This window comes from Ursus maritimus, unplaced genomic scaffold, assembly GCF_017311325.1.
Source record: "Ursus maritimus isolate PB19 unplaced genomic scaffold, ASM1731132v1 scaffold_20, whole genome shotgun sequence".
Taxonomy (NCBI): Eukaryota; Metazoa; Chordata; class Mammalia; order Carnivora; family Ursidae; genus Ursus; species Ursus maritimus.
In genome coordinates this window covers 25,568,400-25,589,942 of record NW_024424453.1, presented here as the reverse complement: position 1 = coordinate 25,589,942, position 21,543 = coordinate 25,568,400, and the positions used below count along the sequence as shown (strand labels likewise).

The window sequence follows — 21,543 nt, the reverse complement described above, 5'->3', positions numbered from 1 at the left end:
TAAGAGACTCTTAACTATAGGAAACAAACTGAGGGTTGCTGGAGAGGGGATGGGTGGAGGGATGGGGTAACTGAGTGATAGGTATTAAGGAGGGTACTTGAAGTAATGAGCACTGGGTGTTATATGTAACTGGCGAATTGCTAAAATCTACCTCTGAAACTAACAATACAGTATATGTTAATTAAGTTGAATTTAAATAAATTTTTTAAATAAGAAGGTAAATTTTATGTTATGTGTATTTTACCAAAAAAAAAAATGTTCAAAAAAAGCCCCCAAAGAAAGATATACTGCAAGGAGTCTTGGTCGTATTTTTCTCTTCCATCTTGCTGATTCCTACTCTCTCTGCTCCAAGGTAACTGATCTTGTTAGTTTCTGTATCTCCTTCCAAGTTTTCTTTTTGCAAATATAAGCAAATATAAAGCTATAATCTTCACCTTCTGACTTCTTAAAAGATATTCAAAAATTTTTTTTAACTTCTATATTTTTTCTGGAGTATGTTGCAAAAGGAGCTAGTAAGTCCCCAGCTTGAATGAACTCACAAGATGGAGACTCAGAAGAGGATAGCTATTTGAGGAGAGGGTAAAATAATCTTGCTATCTCACCACCAGTGAGGCTTCTAGGGACATCCAGGGTCCCCCAGGATACAGCCTTGATGAGCTATCTTTCCTAGGCAGATTTCTCAAGCTCCTCAGAGTTAGTTTTTCTCTGGAACTCTCCTAGGCCACTCCCTCTGATGCAATACTGGGTTTGGACAGAAAGGGGGGAGCTGCATAGCCCGCCCCTTCTGAGCCGTCTGGGCTGCCTCCTTTTTCTAGAACAATTCAGTCTTCAGGGCAGCTCAGACCTCAGCTCCAACATCTGCATTCTGAAGCAAGGATGGCTGAGATGGACTGAATGCTTCATTCTGGAAGGAAACTATGTCCCAGGTCGAGCTGAATCTGCCAACACAGACCCTCTTGTGGTTTTAGAAGAAATCTTGACAAGTCTTATCATGTGGTTTTTCTACGCCTTGATTCCTTGTTTACTCATAGGTAAGAATGAATTAGAATATAGTCAATAGCTTGGGATTCAAATATAGGTTAAGAAGGTGAAAAATACTTTAGCAGAGTTTGGAATTTAAGTATACGTGTAGAACATCTTATGTCTGTTTTTAAAAAGGTTTCTCACGTCTTAAACCTTCATCCCCACTCTCAAAGCAAAAGCCTACATTCTGTTTGGAAATCTCTTTCCTAATGATCACAGAACAAATTGGAAAGATAAAGTATCAAAACAGTCTAAAGATTAGCAGAGCTCCATGCATTTTATTATTTATCTCCTCTGATTTTAAAAGGAACAACATGGTTATCTTGGTCATTCTGTGTGTGCCTTGGAGATGTTAACTGTAAGGACAGGTTAAAGTAAAATAAAGATTCTAACAGAATATACATGAATAAAAAGGCTTAATTTGCAACCTTAATATTGGGTATAAGACTTATAAAAATTGGATTTCTCTGGTCACTGCAGAAAAAGTAGTTAGGTACTCCATAGCATTTAAAAAATTTTGGTTTGGGGCATTTTCCCTACCAGTAAGATTACATAATTTTCTCTGCTCCACTCCTGGCTGCTTGTACCTACATGCTTTGTTGTTCCAAAATTGAAGCTCCTTAGTCTTTGATGTTTCTTCCTGCCAAAACACCTTCAAGAGAAATTTCTAATTTTAATGCTCCAAGGTACTGGGCACTTTGCAGTGTTTGTGGGAGCCTTGAGTACCTTGTCTTTTCTTTCTTTCTTTTTTTTAAACACTGAGGACTAATTGTTTTACTTTAAATCAGGCAACAGGGGCGCCTGGGTGGCACAGTCGTTAAGCGTGTGCCTTTGGCTCAGGGCTTGATCCCTGTGTTCTGGGATTGAGTCCCACATCAGGCTCCTCCGCTATGAGCCTGCTTCTTCCTCTCCCACTCCCCCTGCTTGTGTTCCCTCTCTCACTGGCGTCTCTATCTCTGTCAGGTAAATAAATAAAATCTTTAAAAAATAATAATAATAAATAAATCAGGCAACAAATTAGTCTAAAGCAATTTGCAAATGTTTAGAATTGTCTTTAACATCAAATTTATAGTGTCCCTTCCTAGCTCAAAAACCTTCTCAACTCCCGATTGCTCAGCACATGGCATTCAAGTCGCTGTTTGTTTCATGACCTAGCACATTCAGGCCTCAACCCTATTCTCCACTGCTTCTTGACAACAAATATGAACCACAGGTAGCTGCTGTCTTCACAATTGACCGGTAACACCCTCATTTCCTCCTCTCAGCTTTTATGATTGTTATTTCCTACCAAAGCACCATCTCAGTTCCTTTCCCCACTTCAAGCCCATACTCTCATTGTCATGTCGTTCCCTCCTCCTTTAGACTCTTCCCAGACTTCTCTTTCCTTTGACCCTTGACCCCACATACTCTGCTTAGGTGGGTTACTTCTCTTTCCTGTACTGGTCTGGACATCTTTTCTGGTGTCCTCACAGCTCCTAGCACAGGCTAATCATATTGGTTATTTGGTTAGTTAGCTGACTGACTAGCTGGTGAAACAACTTGCCAGAAGGGAGAAGTGGGGAGGCCAAATGAGAAGGGGAAGGCTAAGCATTTTTTTTCAGATTTTTTTTCCTTTTATTGAGGTATAATTGACATATAACATTATATTACTTTCAGGTATACACCATAATGATTTGGTATTTGTATATATTGCAAGACGATGACCATAATAAATCTAGTTAACATCCATCACCATACATAGTTATGTAACCGAACAAACGTGAGTTGGCTCCTTGGTGAGTCAGAAACTGCACCAACTTAATTTGTTGCACAAAGAAAACTTTTATTTGCCGCAAATACGGAGATCACAGCAAATGGCTTCCAAAGTGGTAACTCCCCCAGGTGGATGGGTTCCTTTTGTTTAGAGTTAGAATGAATAATTTGGATAGGAAAGCCCTGTCACCGGTATGTAGAGGTGGGCGTAAGGGTGCATAGGCGCTTAAGGAGTCAGGCCTAGGCACACAGTGCTTGTTATGTAAATGTGGCGTGTGCTCCTCCTTGGGCGGGGATTTTAGTATTACAGTGAGGTAAAGGTAATTGCCAGTCATTCCAGACGTCACCCCATGGTCTGTCTGCACAGGCACTCGCCTGGAGTTGGGCTCAAACAGTCTGGGTGGTCTGGGGCAGTAGGAGCTGTTGTTAGGGCCATCGCCATCCCCTGCGGGTGGTTTTGGGTTTCATTTGCCTGAGTTAAGAGGTAAGCCAGAAAGAGAGCTTAAGGAAATATGTAAGACAAAGGTTAATGAATACAAGCAGGTGGGCAGTAAATGTCAGGTTTTGCAGTCTAGCTGGTGACAATTACACATTTTTTTTCTTGTGATGCAATACAGTGCTATTTAAATACTTTAAAATATGCAATACAGTATTAACTATAGTCACCAAGCTGTACATTACATCCCCAGGACTTACCTATTTCACTTAAAACTGGAAATTTGTACCTTCTGACTCCCTTCCCCCATTTTTAAATTTGACATTTTCTTCAGTGAAGCTGTCCAGTCTTTTAAGCCCTTCCTGAAAACACCTATTTCAAACAGACCTGGAAATGAGTGTGCTCTTCTGCCACCAATAAACCTATACAGAAAAAAACAAAAACAAACCAGTAGTGGAAGCCGCAAGGATGTCCGTGCGAGGGACCTGTGTGAGTTTTGATTCCATTGCCTGCTAGCTCAGTGACTATATCATGCAACTTCATTTTCCTCATCAGTGAAATGGTTAAAAATAAAATAGCCACCTTGAGATTGGGAGGTGTTTTAATTAAATGAGATGCTGCAAACGAAAGCACTCTGAAGACGTCAACGTGCGCCACCCCCATGTTAATTATTATTATCTGTGGGTTGCATAAGCAGATGGTGTTGTCAGCAAATAATTGCTTTAACTGAGTTTGCCTTTGTGCAGTTTTGACCATTTCCTCTGGTTGATGTAGGTGATTGCAATGAATTCTGCAAATTCTAAATGAACTTCTATTAGTTACTCTAGATCCCTGGACAGATGGGTAGAAGTTCTTGCTCACCTTTATAGAATTCATTTGCCTTGCCCTGTCCCTTCCAAATAATAGTGTGTGACTCAGGAAACTGATCCCTACTACTACCACCACCACCACCACCACCACCACTCCCACTACTGCTACTGCCACTTCTAGTACTACTACTACCACTACTACTACTACCACCACTACTACTACTACTGACAGCAACAATAACAACAGCAGCAACAGTCACAGTGGCTGTTTCGGAGCTCACACTGTGCTCTAGTTTAGCAAAAATGTTCTCTTGACTTCTCATAATCCTGCAAAGTAGGTGGTATTATCCCCATTTTACGTACTATGAAACAGAGATTCAGAGAGGTTCAGTAATTTGCCCAAATACATACATCTAGAAAGTGGGAGAATTGGGATTTGACTCTGGTTTGGCTGGTTCCAGGGCCCGTGCCCTCTGTATCTCTCTGCAGAAGAAGCTCACACACTGAAGCAGGTTAGGAGAAGGGAGCACAGAAGAAGTACAGGGAATAAAGATGCTGCTACCTTTTCTGAGCATTTGCTCTAAGGACTGTTGGAGGTAGAAGTGGCAGAAGGGGACCCAAATGAGGGGAGCTGGCAGTATACCCAGTGGGAGGAAGTCAGCATTGGCATCATTCTAGGGAGGAGATACAAGGATTTCTGTTTGGAAAATTTGCCCAAGGGCTTTGCAGTGGGCAGCCTTTACTTAGCAGCAAAAATGTCTAATGTACGATAGATAGGGGATTAGGAAAAAAGAAGTCAGGCTGAGGCTAATTTCACTAAGGGAGTCAAGACCTGATTCACTTATTTAGTTGTCATTCATTTGGCATTTCTGGTACCTTCTATGTGCCGGGGTTCTGGGCTTGGGGGCTGATTATAGAAGAATGAATTTGTGTCCCTTGTCTTCAGGGAACATAAGAGCCTGCTGGGAAATATATTTAAGTCTTTGGCGTTTGGGAATTTACCATTATAGTTTCAACTATCCTTTGGCAATGCGAGGTAAGGTCTGCATTAGTGGTACTCAGTCTCAAATGCGCATTGCAATCACCTGGGGAGCTTTCAAAACTATAAATGCCTGGGTTTCACAGCCAGAGATTCTGACTTAATTAATCTAGGGTGGTTCTTGGGCATTGGAATTTTTCAAAACTCTCTGGCTGGGACTCCTTAGAGAAGTGAATTATTCCAGGACTGGGCTGAGAAAATGCAAGACGAGTCTAGAGCATTTGTGGTAAGTAAGAAAGTACTCAAAAAAGGATAGAGTCCTAAATGAAATGAGTATCCTGGATTGGATCCCGGATTGGGAAAAGGAACATTTGTGGAAAAACACAAAATTCAAAGAAGTGTAGAGTTTGGTTAATGGTAATGTACCAATGTTGGTTTCTTAGTTTTGACAAATACTTCATGGTTATGTAAGATGTTAGTATTAGGGGAAGCTGGGTGAAGGATATGCAGAAACTCTGTGTACTGTCTGCAGTTTTTTCTGTAAATCCAAAATTATTCCAAAAATAAAAATTCTATTAATAAAAATAACATGAAAAAAGAGAGTGAGGAGTGGGAGTAAGTAAAAAGGACACAAGAACCAATCTGAAAGAGCTCCCAACGGCCAAAGCTGGGATAATTTGAATAACAAAGTAACAACAGAATAAAATAAATATTCATGACTCCATACTAATATAATTAGTTGTATGAGTGAATGAATGAATGAATGAATGAATGAGTGAATAAATAGTGGAGAAGGAACAGCTCTTCCTTACAGAATTCCAATTAATAGATAGAAAATCAGTTAATTAGAATACCACAGCAATAATTGTTGCAAATAATAGCCACTAGTAAGTGCTAAAATTAATGGATAAAAGTTTGAGAAGCAGAATATTCACATAGTGTCAAAGTGCATCCCCTAAGTTATTAATTATAAAGGAGGAAATGGTAGCTTTTAGAATAGAGACACCACCTTAACCAAGTGACAAGGTTAATATCACCCATAATAAGACACTAACATCATGTACTCCCTGTGAATACATGCCAAAAATGTATTACTTCAGTCAAATGATGGGAAAGCATCAGACAAACTCAAATTAAGGAATATTCTACAAAACAACTGACTAGTACTCTTTTTTCAATTAACATAATATATTATTTGTTTCAGGGGTACAGGCCTGATATTCATCAATCTTATATAATACCCAGTGCTTATTATATCACATCTCCTTCCCGATGTCAATCACTCAGTTACCCCATCCCCCCACCCGCTCCCTCCAGCAACCCTCAGTTTGTTTCCTATGATTAAGAGTCTCTTATGGTTTGTCTCCCTCTCTGGTTTCGTCTTGTTTCATTTTTTCCTCTCTTCCCCTATGATCCTCTGCCTTGTTTCTAAAAATTCCACATATCAGTGAGATCATGTGATAATTATCTTTCTCTGATTGACTTATTTCACTTAGCATAATACCCTCCAGTTCCATCCATGTCATTGATAATGGCAAGATTTCATTTTTCGATGGCTGTGTAATATTCCATTGTGTGTGTGTGTGTGTGTGTGTGTGTGTGTGTGCGCGCACGCCACATCTTTATCCATTCATCTGTCAATGGACATCTGGGCTCTTTCCATAGTTTGGTTATCGTGGACATTGCTGCTATAAACATTGGGGTGCAGATGCCCCTTCAGATCACAACATTTGTATCTTTGGGGTAAATATCCAGTAATGCAATTGCTGGGTTGTAGGGTAGCTCTATTTTCAACTTTTTGAGGAACCTCCATCCTGTTTTCCAGAGTGGGTGCACCAGCTTACATTCCCACCAACAGTGTGGGAGGGTTCCCCTTTCTCTGCATCCTCACCAACATCTGTTGTTTCCTGACTTGTTAATTTTAGCCATGCTGACTGGTGTGAGGTGGTATCTCATTGTAGTTTTGATTTGTATTTCCCTGATGCCGAGTGATGTTGAGCACTTTTTCGTGTGTCTGTTAGCCATTTGTATGTCTTCTTTGCAGAAATGTCTGTTCATGGTTTCTGCCCATTTCTTGATTGGATTATTGTTCTTTGGGTGTTGAGTTTGATTAAGTTCTTTATAGATTTTGGATACTAGCCCTTTATCTGATTTATCATTTGCAAATATCTCCTCCCGTTCCATAGGTTGCCTTTTAGTTTTGTTGACTGTTTCCTTTGCTGTGCAAAAGCTTTTTATCTTGATGAAGTTCCAATAGTTCATTTTTGCCTTTGTTTCCCTTGCCTTTGGAGACGTGTCCAGCAAGAAGTTGCTGCAGCCGAGGTCGAAGAGATTGCTGCCTGTGTTCTCCTCAAGGATTTTGATGGATTCCTGTCTCACATTTAGGTCTTTCATCTATTTTGAGTCTGGTTTTGTGTATAGTGTAAGGAAATGGTCCAGCTTCATTCTTCTGCATGTGACTGTCCAATTTTTCCAGCACCATTTATTGAAGAGACTGTCTTTTTTCCACTGGATGTTTTTTCCTGCTTTGTCAAAGATTAGTTGACCATAGAGTTGAAGGTCCATTTTTGGGTTCTCTATTCTGTTCCATCGATCTATGTGTCTGTTTTTGTGCCAGTACCATACCATTTTAATGACTACAGCATAGTAATAGAGCTTGAAGTCCGGAATTGTGATGTCACCATCTTTGGTTTTCTTTCTCAATATTCCTCTGGCTATTTGGGGTCTTTTCTGGTTCCATACAAATTTTAGGATTATTTGTTCCAGTTCTGTGAAAAAAGTTGATGGTATTTTGATAGGAATTCCATTGATTGTGTAGATTGCTCTAGGTAGCGTTAGACATTTTAACAATATTTGTTCTTCCAATCTATGAGCATGGAATGTTTTTGCATTTCTTTGTGTCTTCCTCAGTTTCATTCATGAGTGTTCTATAGTTTTCTGAGTACAGATCCTTTGCCTCTTTGGTTAGGTTTATTCCTAGGTATCTTATGGTTTTGGGTGCAATTGTAAATGGGATTGACTCCTTAATTTCTCCTCTCATTGTTGGTGTTTGGAAATGTAACTGATTTCTGTGCATTGATTTTATATCCTGCCACTTTACTGAATTCCAGTATGAGTTTTAGCAATTTTGGGGTGGAGTCTGTTGGGTTTTCCACATAGAGTATCATGTCATCTGCAAAGAGTGAGAGTTTGACTTCTTTGCCAATTCGGATGCCTTTTATTTCTTTTTGTTGTCTGATTGCTGAGGGTAGGACTTCTAGTACTATGTTGAACAGCAGTGGTGATAGTGGACATCTCTGTCACATTCCCGAATGTTCCATGTGCCCACATTTCTGAGAACGATCTTTGCTGTGGGTTTTTCATAGATGGCTTTTATGACATTGATGTATGTACACTGTGAAGAGTTTTAAACAAGAAAGGATGTTGTACTATGTCAAATGCTTTTACTGCATCAGTTGAGAGGTCATACGGTTCTTGTCCTTTCTTTTATTTATGTAGTATATCACACTATTGATTTGTGGATGTCGAACCTACCTTAAAGCCCAGGAATAAATCCCACTTGGTCGTGGTGAATAATCCTTTTAATGTACTGTTGGATCCTATTGTCTAGTATCTTGGTGAGAATTTTTGCATCCATGTTCATTAAGGATATTGGTTTGTAATTCTCCTTCTTGGTGGGTCTTTGTCTGGTTTTGGGATCAAGGTAATGTTGGCTTCATAAAAAGAGTTTGGAATTTTCCTTCCATTTCTATTTTTTGAAACAGCTTCAGAAGAATAGGTATTAATTCTTCTTTAAATGTTTGATAGAATTCCCCTGGGAAGCCATCTGGCCCTGGACTCTTGTTTGTTGGGAGATTTTGGATGACTGCTTCAAGTTCCTTGCTGGTTATGGATCTGTTCAGTTTTCTATTTCTTCCTGGTTCAGTTTTGGTAGTTTATATATCTCTAGGAATGCATCCATTTCTTCCAGATTGCCTAATTTGCCGGCATATAGTTGCTCATAATATGTTCTTATAATTGTTTATAGTTTTTCAATGTTGGTTGTGATCTGACCTCCTTCATTCATGATTTTATTTATTTGGGTCCTTTCTCTTTTCTTTTTGATAAGTCTGGCCAGGGGTTTATCAATCTTATTAATTCTTTCAAAGAGCCAGCTCTTAGGTTCGTTGATCTCTTCTACTGTTCTTTTGGTTTCTATTTCATTGATTTCTGCTTTAATCTTTATTATTTCTCTTCTGCTAGGTTTAGGCTTTATTTGCTGTTCTTTCTCCAGCTCCTTTAGGTGTAGGGTTAGATTGTGTATTTGAGACCTTTCTTGTTTCTTGAGAAAGGCTCATATTGCTATATACTTCCCTCTTAGGACTGCCTTTTCTGCATTCCAAAGATTTTGAACAGTTGTGTTTTCATTTTCATTTGTTTCCATGAATTTTTTAACTCTTCTTTAATTTCCAGGTTGATTCTTTAGTAGGATGCTCTTTAGCCTCCATGTGTTTGAGTTCTTTGCAACTTTCCTCTTGTGATTGAGTTCAGTTTCAAAGCATTGTGATCCAAAAATATGCAGGGAATGATCCTAATCTTTTGATACTGGTTGAGACCTGATTTGTGACCCAGGATGTGATCTATTATGGAGAATGTTCCATGTGCCCTTGAGAAGAATGTGTATTCTTTTGCTTTGGGATGGAATGTTCTGAATATATCTGTGAAGTCGATCTGGCCCAGTGTGTCATTCAAAGCCCTTATTTCCCTGTTGATCTTCTGCTTAGATGATCTGTCCATTGCAGTGAGAGAGACGTTGAAGTCCCCTACTATTATTGTATTATTATTGATGTGTTTCTTTGATTTTGTTATTAATTGGCTTATATAATTGACTGCTCCCATGTTAGGGGCATAAATATTTAGTTATTAGATCTTCTTGTTGGATAGACACTTTAATTATGATATAGTGTCCTTCCTCATCTGTTATTACAGTCTTTGGTTTAAAATCTAATTTGTCTGATATAAGGATTGCCACCCCAGCTTTCTTTTGATGTCCATTAGCATGATAAATGATTTTCCACCCCCTCACTTTCAATCTGGAGGTGTCTTTGGGTCTAAAATGAGTCCCTTGCAGACAGCATATTGATGGGTCTTGCTTTTTTATCCAATCTGATACCCGGTGTCTTTTGATTGGGACATTTAGTCCTTTACATTCAGAGTAACTATTGAGATATATGAATTTAGTGCCATTGTATTGCCTGTAAGGTGACTGTTACTGTATATTGTCTCTGTTCCTTTCTGGTCTATGTTACTTTTGGTCTCTCTCTTTGCTTAGTGGACCCCTTACAATATTTATTGTAGGGCTGGTTTGGTGATCACAAATTCTTTTAGTTTCTGTTTGTCCTGGAAGCTTTTTATCACTCCTATTTTGAAGGACATCCTAACTGGATAAAGTATTCTTGGCTGCATATTTTTCTCCTTTCACACCTGAATATATCATGTCGGTCCTTTCTGGCCTGCCAGGTCTCTGTGGATAGGTCTGTTGCCAATCTAAAGTTTCTACCCTTGTAGGTTACATGCCTCTTGTCCCAAGTTGCTTTCAGGATTTTCTCTTTGTCTCTGAGATTTGTAAGTGTCACTACTATATGTCGGGTGTTGAGCTATTTTTATTGATTTTGAGGGAGTTCTCTGTGCCTCCTGGATTGTGATGCCTGTTTTCTTCCCCAGATTAGGGAAATTCTCCATTATAATTTGCTCCAAAATGCCTTCTGCCCCTCTCTCTCTTTCCTCTTCTTCTGGGATCCCAATTATTCTAATACTGTTTTGCTTTATGGTATCACTTATGTCTCAAATTCTCCCCTCATGATCCAGTAGTTGTTTATCTCTCTTTTTCTCAGCTTTATTCTCCATTATTTGGTCTTCTATATCACTAATTCCCTCTTCTGCCTCCTTTATCCTAGCACTTAGAGCCTCCATTTGTTATTGCATCTCATTAATAGCCTTTTTGATTTTGACTTGGTTAGATTTTAGTTCTTTTATTTCTCCAGAAAGGGATTCTCTAGTGTTTTCTATTTCGAGCCCAGCTAGTATCTTTATAATCATTATTCTGAACTCTAGTTCCAACATCTGACTTATGTCCATACTGATTGGTCCCTGGCAGTCAGTACTGCCTCTTGTTCTCTTTTCTGAGGTGAGTTTTCCCATTTTGTCATTCTGTCCAGAGAAAAACAGATGAACGAGAGAACAAAATACTAAAATGGCAACAATGACCCCAGAGAAATATACACTAAACAAATCAGAAGAGACCCAAAACTAGGAGGAAAAAAAAACACAAATATAATCAGACAGGTGAGCAGAATAGAGCAATTCACTGGATTCTGTGTGTATTTTGGTCTGTTTTTTAGAAAACTGGATCCCAAAGTTGTAAAGAAAGAAAAATTTATATATGTACAAAAATAAAATTAAATACAATAAAAGGATAGAATGTAACTGTACAAATGGAAATTAAAAGAAAAGAAAAAACAAAAGAGAAAGAAAACAACAACAATAATAATAATAAAAAAAAGGTAGGGATATAAACAGACAGGTGAACAGAACAGAGCAATACACTATCTCCTGAGTATATTTTGGTCAGTTTGTTAGAGGAAACTACATCTCAAATTGTAAAGAAAGAAACACTTATAAATACAAAATTAAATTAAATACACTGAAAGAATAGAATGTAACTATAAAGATGAACATTAAAAAGAATTTAACAAAACAAAAAGACAAAAAAAAAGAAGAAAAAAAAGAGAATATGATCAGGCGGGTGAATAGAACAGAGCCATACACTAGATTCTGGGTGCATTTTGGTCTGTTAGAAGAAACTGCATCCCAAAATTTTAGCAAAAGAAAAACATATATATAAACAAAAATAAGATTAAATACAATGAAGGGATAGAATGTAAATGTAAAAATTAAGATTAAAAAATTTAAAAAAAGTTGATAAAATAAGTTGGTTGGAAAAGGAAAGAAGAAAAATTAAAAAAAAAAAGAAAAAAAAAGAAAATTAAAATGATTAAAGTTGAAAGATTTAAGAATCATGGGAGAAAAGCCGTGAATTCTATGTGCTATATTCCCCTAGTACTGGAGTTTTGCAGTTCTCCTTGATGGGTAAACTTGGTCTTGGCTGGATGTTCTTGCTGATCTGGGGGAGGGGCCTGTTGCGTTGATTCTCAAATGTCTTTGCCCCAGGTGGAATTGCACCCCCCTTGCCAGGGGCCAGGCTAAGTCATCTGCTCCAATTTGTTCTCTGTAGCTTTTGTGCCCTGAAAGCTTTCCCACAGCTTTAGAGGATGAGAATAAAAATGGCGCCTCCCAGTCTCTGGTCCCTGGAGCGTTTCTATCTCAGGCACTCCACCCGCCTTTGAGTCTCCAAACCCGGCAGACTTCTGTGGCACGCTCCTCCCGGGGTAGGAAGGGGGATCTCACTGGTTCTGCAGCTTTTGGGCCCCTGCTCCAATAGCAGTGGCCCCACCGAGCCTCAAATCGCTGTTTATGGCGACCCCGAACTGAGAGGCCCCTGCTGGGCTCACTGTTTGCAGCTGGCTTTCCTGCTCTGATACCTGGGAGCTCTGTCGCACTCAGGCACCCTTGGTGTTCCTGTGACCCAGAGGATCCTGAGACAATGCTGTCCCAGCGAGGTTTCCACCCCTCCCCGCCCCCCCACCGCTTAGCCACCTGAGCTGTGTCCCAAACTGGAGCGGACTTCTAAAATTTCCGAGTTTGTGTACCTCCGCTCTCTCACTTGCCGGTAGCCAGCTGAGGGAGGCTCCCTCCCCACAAGGTCTGTCTTCGCCTGTATCACCTTGGATTCACTTCTCCGCATGTCCTACCTTGCAGAAAGTGGTCGCTTTTCTATTTGTAGAGTTGCAGCTGTTCTTCAATCTCCGGTTGAGTTCGCAGGTGTTGAGAATGATTTGATAGCTGTCTAGCTGAATTCCCGGGACCAGACGAAATTACAGTCTCCTACTCCTCCACTATCTTGGATTCCTCTCCCTGATTAGTACTCTTAAAGGTAAGGTTATAAAGACAAAGTCTGAGAACAGATTGGAGGAGACTAAATAGATATAACAAAATGTGGGCTCCTGGATTGGTTCCTGGGGAAAAAAGAAAGGACATTAAGGGAAAAACTGGTTACATTTAAATAAAGACTGAAGCTTCATTAATGATATGGTACCAATGTTAATATTTTAATTTTCATAATTATATTATGGTTATGTACATATGGAAGGCTGAAGTAGAGGGTATATGGGAGCTCTCTGTACTATTTGTGAAACTCTTCTCTAAGTCTGAAATTACTTTTTTTTAAGATTTATTTATTTGAGAGAGAATGAGAGCACGTGAATGAGTGGGGGGAGGGGCAGAGGGAGAGAATCTTTTAAGCAGACTACCGGCTGAGCAGGGAGACCATCATTGGGAGGCTCAGTGCCATGACCCTGAGATCATGACCCTAGCTGAAATCAAGAGCCAGATGCCCAACTGACTGAGTCACCCAGGTGCCCCTAAGTCTGAAATTATTTTAAAATAAAACTTAACCAGGGCGCCTGGGTGGCTCAGTTGGACTCTTGATTTCAGCCTTGGGCTTCGGGCTCAGTGTGTAGTCTGCTTGAGATTCTCCCTCTCCCTCTGCCTCTGCCACTCCCCCCACACTCTCTCTCTGTCTCTCAAAATAAATACATAAAATATTTTAAAAAATAAAATAAAATAAGACTTAACAAAACAAAACCATCTCCCTAGTGATTCTAATGGGCAGCCAAGGTTGAGAATGGACCCATGTTTCTCAAACTTTACTGTGCATATGAATTACCTGGGGATCTTGTTAAATTGCAGATTCTGGTTCAGTAAGACAGAGGTTGCAGCCTGACAGTCTGTATTTCTTTTTTCTTTCTTTCTTTCTTTTTTTTTTTTAAGATTTATTTGTTTATATGAGGGTGGTGGGAAGGACGGAGGGAAAGGGAGAGGATATTCCCCGTTGAGCCCGGAGCCCGACTCGGGGGACTGAACGCAGGACTTGGCCTCCCAACCCTGAGATCATGACCTTAGCTGAAATCAAGAGTCCGATGCTTAACTGACTGGGACACCCAGGTGCCCTGAGAGTCTGTATTACTAATAAGCTTCTGGGTAATGTGATGCTGCTGAATCAAAGCCTGTACTTTAAGACCATGAAGTATTCTGTCACTTTCCTGAGGCATGAATTTGTTTGCACACCTTTTGAAGCTGGTATGTAGGCACTAGTAACTCAAGCAGCAGGTGATGCCAGCAGCCTGCTTGGCAGCCATGTTGGTCTTTTCTTCTTCTGGTCACATACAAAGTAATTCTCTTGCAATAACTGACTATGTTTGAGGAAGGAATTTTAGCGCATAGCGTCAGTTTATAGTGCCAGTATCCTCTATAGTGCAAGCCCCATGTTACAGGCAGAAAAATGGTCCTCCCAAGATGTACATGCTCTAATTATTGGAACCTGTGATATGTTAGCTTCCATGGAAAAAGGAATTTACTGAGAGAGAGAAAGAGAGCATGAGCTATGGAGAGGGGAAAGGGTGGGGCAGAGGGAAAGGGAGAAGCAGGCCCTACTGAGCACGGAGCCCGATGTGGGGCTCTATCCCAGGACCCTGGGATCATGACCTGAACTGAAGGCAGATGCTTAACTGACTGAGCCATTCAGGTGCCCCTAGAAAAAGGAATTTTAAAGATGTGATTAATATTATGTATGGGACCTTGAGATGGAGAGATTATCCTGGATTATTATCAGAGTGGGCCCAATCTAATACACGAGTCCTTAAAAACCGAGAACCTTTTCTGGATGCAGTGAGAGAGATGGGAAGATAGAAGAGAAGGCAGGAGAAATTTGAAGCAAGAAAGGGACTCAATCAGCCATTATTGACATTGAAAATGGAGGACAAGGGGTTTGAGCAGGAAGGTAGGCGGCTTCTAGAAGCTGGAATGGCAAAGAAATAGATTCTTCCCTGGAGCTTCTAGAAGAAATGCAGTCCTGCCAACTCACAGGCCCCTGGAGACCTGTGTCAGACTTCTGGCCCGCAGAACTGTAATGTAATAAATCTGTGTTGTTTTACAAGATACTAAATTTGTGGTCATTTGTTTACAACAGCAGTAGAACACTTAATAGGCTGCAAGAGAGAGAGAGCTCAGCTTTGTGAATGAAGCTCTGTGCAAAATATGTTGCTTAGTTTTGCCCACGCTCAATCTTAATAGTCAGGTCACGGTCAGGAGGCTCAAGTCTCTCTTGGAAATACCACCAAAGAGGCTCCACCCAGTGATACTTCTTCACATCCTTGAGTCAGACTGCTAGAATGGGAACAATACAATGTTCTATAGAAACAAAAGCATAAATATTTACAAGGAACCAAAAAATTATACAGAGGGTTCCAGCTTCTCTCTCCAACTCTGTTGAGATCCCTCATCCAACATGGCTGAAGATATAATTGTTTCAAATTTTGTACCGTCCTCACTGTGGCTAATCTGTCGTTCCTGTTCACACTTCAAGTTTACCCTCTTCTTTCCCCTTGACTATACAGTTGAGCCTTGAACGGCACACCAATCCTGGTGCTATAAAAAATCCATTATAACATTTTTTTAGATTTTTAAAGAAGATTTTATTTATTAATTTTAGAGAGAGAGAGAGCACGAGCAAAGGTAGGAGCAGAGAGGGAGAGGGAGAGAGAGGGCGAGAGAGAGAGAGAGAGAGAGAGAGAGAGAGAGAGAAGCAGACTCCCTGCTGAGCACGGAGCCCGACTCAGGGCTTGATCTCACCACCCCGAGGTCATGACCTAAGCTGGAACAAGAGTTGGATGCTAATCCAGGCGCCCTTCCGTGTAACTTTTGCCTTCTCTAAAACTTAATTACTAATAGGCTGCTATTGACCAGAAGTCTTACCAAGTCTTACCATAAATAGTTGATTAACACATATTTTGTATGCTATATGTATTATATCCTCTACTCTTATAATGAAATAAGCTAGAGAAAAGAAAATGTTATTAAGAAAATCATAAGAGATAATAATTGTACACTATTTATCAAAAGAGATCTGTGTATAAGTGGACCTGCACAGTTCAATCCCATGTTGTTTAAGGATCAGCTGTATTCTTTGTTTTTGCATTTGCCCATTTACGTCAGGTAGAGTCTTTATTAGCTGGTTTCTTCAGAGACTTGACTTCAGTACACATTGCTCCTGGCTGATTGATGACACTTCTTGTTAATGAGAATGCTGTGTGGATAACAAAGTTTCCTTTTCTCCCTTTAATTGTGTTCTCAAGTCCACAGTCAGCATTCTGTAACAGTGGGAGAGGATTTTTTAACCCTTCGAAAGTGGAAAGAGTCACTTTCAGCTTGAGCTCCCATCTTGTAGAATCATTTCCTATTTTCTATTTAGTGCCCTAGCAGAAAATGAATCCTTCCTCATGCAGTGCCATGATACTTTCTAGGCAATTCTAGTAAATGTTGCCTGGCATCAGTAGCTCATGGGCATTACTGTTTTTCCTTCTCATACCCAATGTATATGTGCTACATAAACATGGGCAAAACAAAGATGAAATTTGGAATACACTATAGGAATAGCATAAGGATATTAAAGATGTTGACTTTAGGGCTCAGAAAGAAGCAGCAGTTTTCTTTTTCTTTTAAAAAATATTTAATTAATTATTTAGGAGAGAGAGGAGGAGAGAGAGCAAGCCCATGAGCAGGGGGAAGGGGAGAAGGGGAGAGGGGAGGGGCAGAGGGACAGGGAGAAGCAGACTCCCTGCTGAGCAGAGGGCCTGATGCCTGGGGGGCGGGGGGGGGGGGGGGGGGGGGTTATCCCAGGACCCTGGGATCATGACCTGAGCTGAAGGCAGATGCTTAACTCACTGAGCCACCCAGGTGCTCCAAGAAGCGGCTGTTTTCATTTTGATACAGGAATGACAACGAGGATTTTGCCCATAATTGAGTTAGATATGGAAATTCACAAGTAGAAGAGAGTCACACAAGAGCAAATTATTGCATTAACATAATGTGGCCACCTAAAAGTTGGGACATCTCTTGCTGTTTTCCTGCCTGGGCGCCCCCTCATGAAGAAAGACATACCCAGTAATTCAACATCAGGATGTGTTGCTTAAATCCTTGAGTGCCCTAATCATCAGGTCACTCTCCCTAAACAGGTCTCCCTCACTGATTTAATTGACTGGATCTAACTGTAGAACTTTACATTTTTCCTAGGTACATTTCATATTGAGTTTATCCAATCATAATCTTTTAAAATGTATTCTTTCATCCAGATAATCAGAATGAAAACTATTTTTTTAGGTGTGATGACATCATAGTTGTATTTTTTTAATTGAAAATTTGTTGAGGAAATTCTAGATTCATATGCAATTATAAGAAAGAATACAGGGAGCCCAGGTTCCCCCAGTGGTATTTTGCAAAATGATAGCACAATATCACAACCAGGATATTGACATCATTGATACAATCCCATTTTATTCTGATTTCTCCAGTTTTAGTTGTACTCACTTATGTATATGTGTGCATGTGTGTATAGCTTTGTGTATTTACCACCACAGTCAACATACTGAACTGTTCCAACATCACAATGATACCTTCTGTTGCCTTTTATAACTATACTTACCTCCCTCTTACCACTTTCCCTTCCCCACTGTTTCTAAGCCCTGGCAACCACTGATCTGTTCTCCATTTCTAAAATTTTATCATTTCAAAAATGTTATATAAATATAATCATATAGGATATAACTTTTGGGGATTATCTTTTTTCATTCAGCAGAGTTCTCTGGAGATTCCCTAAGTTGTTTTGTGTATCATTAGTTTGTTCCTTTTTATTGCTGAATAGTATCCCATGGATGGATATACCATTGTTTGTCTAACCATTTAGCTCTTGAAGGACATATGCGCTGATCTTAGTTTGTCTATGGACATTCATGTGCTGCAGATCTTTTGTGATATAAGTTTTCATTTCTTTGGGATAAATGCCCAAGAGTGAAATTGCTGGGTTGTATAGTAATCACATGTTTAGTTTTATAAGAAACTGCTAACATATTTTCCAGAGTGGCTAATACCATTTTACATTCCTACCAGCAATGTGTGAGTGATCCAGCTTCTCTGCATCCTCACCAGGATTTGGGTGGTTTTTTTTTTTGTTTGTTTGTTTGTTTTAATTTCAGCCATTCTAATAGCTGTGTAGTGCTATTTTATTGTGGTTTTAGTTTGCATTTTCCTAATAGCTAATGATGTTGAACATCTGTGTACTTTTTTGCCATCTGTATGTGCTCTTCAGTGAAATGTTTCTTCATGTCTTTTGCCCATTTTCTAATTATTATTTGCTTTTATACTATTGAATTTTGAGAGTCCTTTATATGTTGTAGACATGAGTCCTTTATGAAATACATAGCTTGCAAATATTTCCTCCCATTCTGTAGATGTCTTCTCATTCTCTTAATAGGTTCTTTTGCAGAGGAAAGGGTTTTAATTTTGATGATGTTCCGTTATAAATTTTTCCTTTTATGAATCTTGTTTTTGGTGTCAACTCTTTGCTTAGCCCTGAGGATTTTCTTAATGTTTTTTTCTTAAAAGTTTTAGAGTTTTACATTTTACATTAAGTCTATGACCCATTTTGAATTCATTTTAAAATAAGTTGTGGAATTTAGGCTGAGATTTATTATTCTTATTCTTATTTGACTTGTAGATGTCCTGTTGCTCTAGTATTGTTTGTTGAAAAGGCTATCCTTCTTCTACTGAATTACTTTTGTACCTTTGCCAAAAATCAGTTCAGCATATTTGTGTGGGTCTATTTCTGGGACCGTAGTGTGTTTCATTGATCTATGTGGGTTTGTTTGTTTGTTTGTTTGCCAATACCATACAGTCTTAATTACTGTAAGTCTTGAAATTGGGTATATTTAGTCCTCTCGTTTTATTATTTTTTTAAAATTGTCTTAGCTATTCTAGTTCCTTTACCATATCTTATATATTTTAGAAAAAAACTTGTCTATATGTACAAAAACCCTTGATGGGCTTTGATAGGAATTATATTAACCCTGTTTATCAATTTGGGGGAAATTACCATTTTAATTATGTTGAATTGTCCCATCCTTCAACATAGTATGTCTCTCCATTTATTTAGATTTTCTCTGAAATCTTTCACCATAACTGTGGAGTTTTCTCTCTCTATATATATCCTAGATATGTTTTGCTAGGTTTATACCTAAGTATTTCATTTTTTTTTTTTGAGTGATTGTCAAAAGTATTTCTAACTTTAGTGTATAAGTGTTCATTGCTAATATGTAGAAGTATGATTAATTTTTTTTGTTTATCTTATAGCCTATGAATTCGCTAAACTCACTTATGAGTTTTAGGACGGTTTTGTTTTGTTTTGTTTTTTGTAGAATCCATGGGATTTTCTTTCTTTCTTTCTGTTTTAATGATTTTTTTAAAAAATATTCTCAACACCCAATGTGGGGCTCAAACTCAGAATCCTGAGATCAAAAGTTGCATGATCTACTGATTGAGCCAGCCAGGTACCTCAATTCCGTGGGATTTTCTATATAGCCTATCATGTTACCTGCAAACAGGAGGAGTTTCATTACTTCATTTCCAATCTGTAATGCTTTTGACATCTTTTGTTTGCCTTATGGCAGTTGCTACAACTTTCAGTACTATGTTGAATAAAAGTGGTGAGAGTGAACATCCTTGCCTTGTTGCTGATTTTAGGGGGAAAGCATTTAGTCTTTCACCATTAAGTAAGATATTAGCTGTAGTTTTTTTTTGTAGATGGTCTTATCATTGAGATAACTCCCTGATGTTCTTAACTTGAAGAGAGATGTTTTCTTTTTTACATCACCAACTAGAGTTAGATTTTGTAAGTACTTTTTCCGTGTCAATCGATATGACTGTGTGATTTTTCTTCTTTAGTTTATTGATATGGTGGATTACACTAATTGATTTTCAAATGTCGAACCAACCTTGCATACCTGGAATAAATCCCACTTGGTCATGGTGTATGATCTTTTTTATATATTATTGAATTTGTATTGCTGGTATTTTATTGAAGATTTTTGCATCTAAGTGCATGAGATATATTGTTCTATTGGGTTTTGGTTTTATTTTTAAAAATACACACTATCTTTGTCTTATTATGGTTTCAGGGTAATACTGGCTTCATAAATAAGTTGGAAAGTTTTTCTCTTCTTTTTTTTTTTTTTTTTTTTGAAGAGGTTGTATAAAATTGGTGTTTAATTTTTTTTAATAATTGGTGCCATTCTCCAGTGAAACCATCTGGGCCTGGAGTTTTAATTTTTGAGAGTTTAAAAATTACTAATTATAGTTGTATATTTACATAGCTGTATAATACCCATATTTGACTAGAGAAATGTGTTGTATACTTTACCAAAGGAAGGATGTCGGAGAGGACCATGCCCCACCCACCCTCCTGTGCCATCCCACTGCAGCTGGCTCTTTTCCTTTTCATCCCTTGGGGGATTACAAAGTTGAGTGGGGAGGGCAGGAAGCCTCCCTGTGGGCACCCCAGGTGCTTCCTTGCAGGGCAGGCTGCGGATGCTGAGAGTGTGACAGAAGTGTATCACTAGGGTCCTACATCAGAGAAGCAAGGGCATCAGGCAGGACATCCCCAGGAGCCCCCCATCCCCTCGTGGTCACAGGGCTTGATAACGAGCACAGGTGCCAATCTGGAGATAGGCACAGAGATGAAAAGCCCCCGGGCAAGGACCCCAGTTCCTCCCACACTCTTATCGATGTTATCACTGCAGTTGTAACAGCAAAGGGAGGCAGGTGTTAGGCATTAAAAGAGAAATGTGTAAAAGTGGGAGGAGAAGGACCATAGCAGAAGATCCAGACTGCACCCTGGGCTGCATGCAAGGATGGACCCCAGGACTGCCCACCTCCTTCGGAGGGCAGGTTCAGTTTCATGGGTCTCTTTGATTCTGTGTGAAAATCGTAGACCCATTCTGGGCACACTCTGGGCACACCACACACACCTGTGCGAGGTGATGCTTGGATCCCACGCTGAGGGTCTTGAGGTCTGCCTGGGGTGAAGTCTCTGATCTGGCTTGGTGCTCTTCTGGATTCGACTCCTTCCACAGCAGACCTGAGCCTGCACTTCCCAGCTGGCAGCTGATGCCCCATTTGGCTTCTTGGGGGATGTGAAGGGATGTGTTTTGGTACCTGAGGATGGCAATAGCAGGAGAAGGAAGTAATGAGAAAGCAGCAGGAGCCTGCATGAGTTTGGTCACATGGTTAGTAAGTGGCAGAGCCAAGGCCTGCATCTAGGTGGATCTGACATAAAAGTTGTAAATAATGTGCTTCAGTTTTCTCATCTGTACGATGGAGAAACCAATGGTCCTTACCTCCCCCTATAATCATGAAGATTAAATGAGATAATCATGTAACAATCTAACACATGGCCTAGATAGAACATAGTAAGTTCTCATAATGTTAGCCATTTTTATTATTAATGTTAATATGCCACTTATCACCAAAGGCAGAATTACAATGATGAAAGCAAAAAT

At 39.5% G+C, this 21,543-nt stretch overlaps 1 protein-coding gene across 1 annotated transcript in view; it reads left to right on the top strand.

Annotated features, from left to right (window-relative positions):
* Nucleotides 1-295: 295 nt before the first annotated feature.
* The window catches only part of IL20RB (interleukin 20 receptor subunit beta), a 42,090-nt gene continuing 20,842 nt past the window's right edge, over nt 296-21,543 (top strand). Inside the window, exon 1 of the mRNA XM_040636777.1 lies at nt 296-1,031. Coding sequence (XP_040492711.1) covers nt 734-1,031 — 298 coding nt within the window. The 5' untranslated portion in view covers nt 296-733. The remainder of the gene's footprint in view (nt 1,032-21,543) is intronic.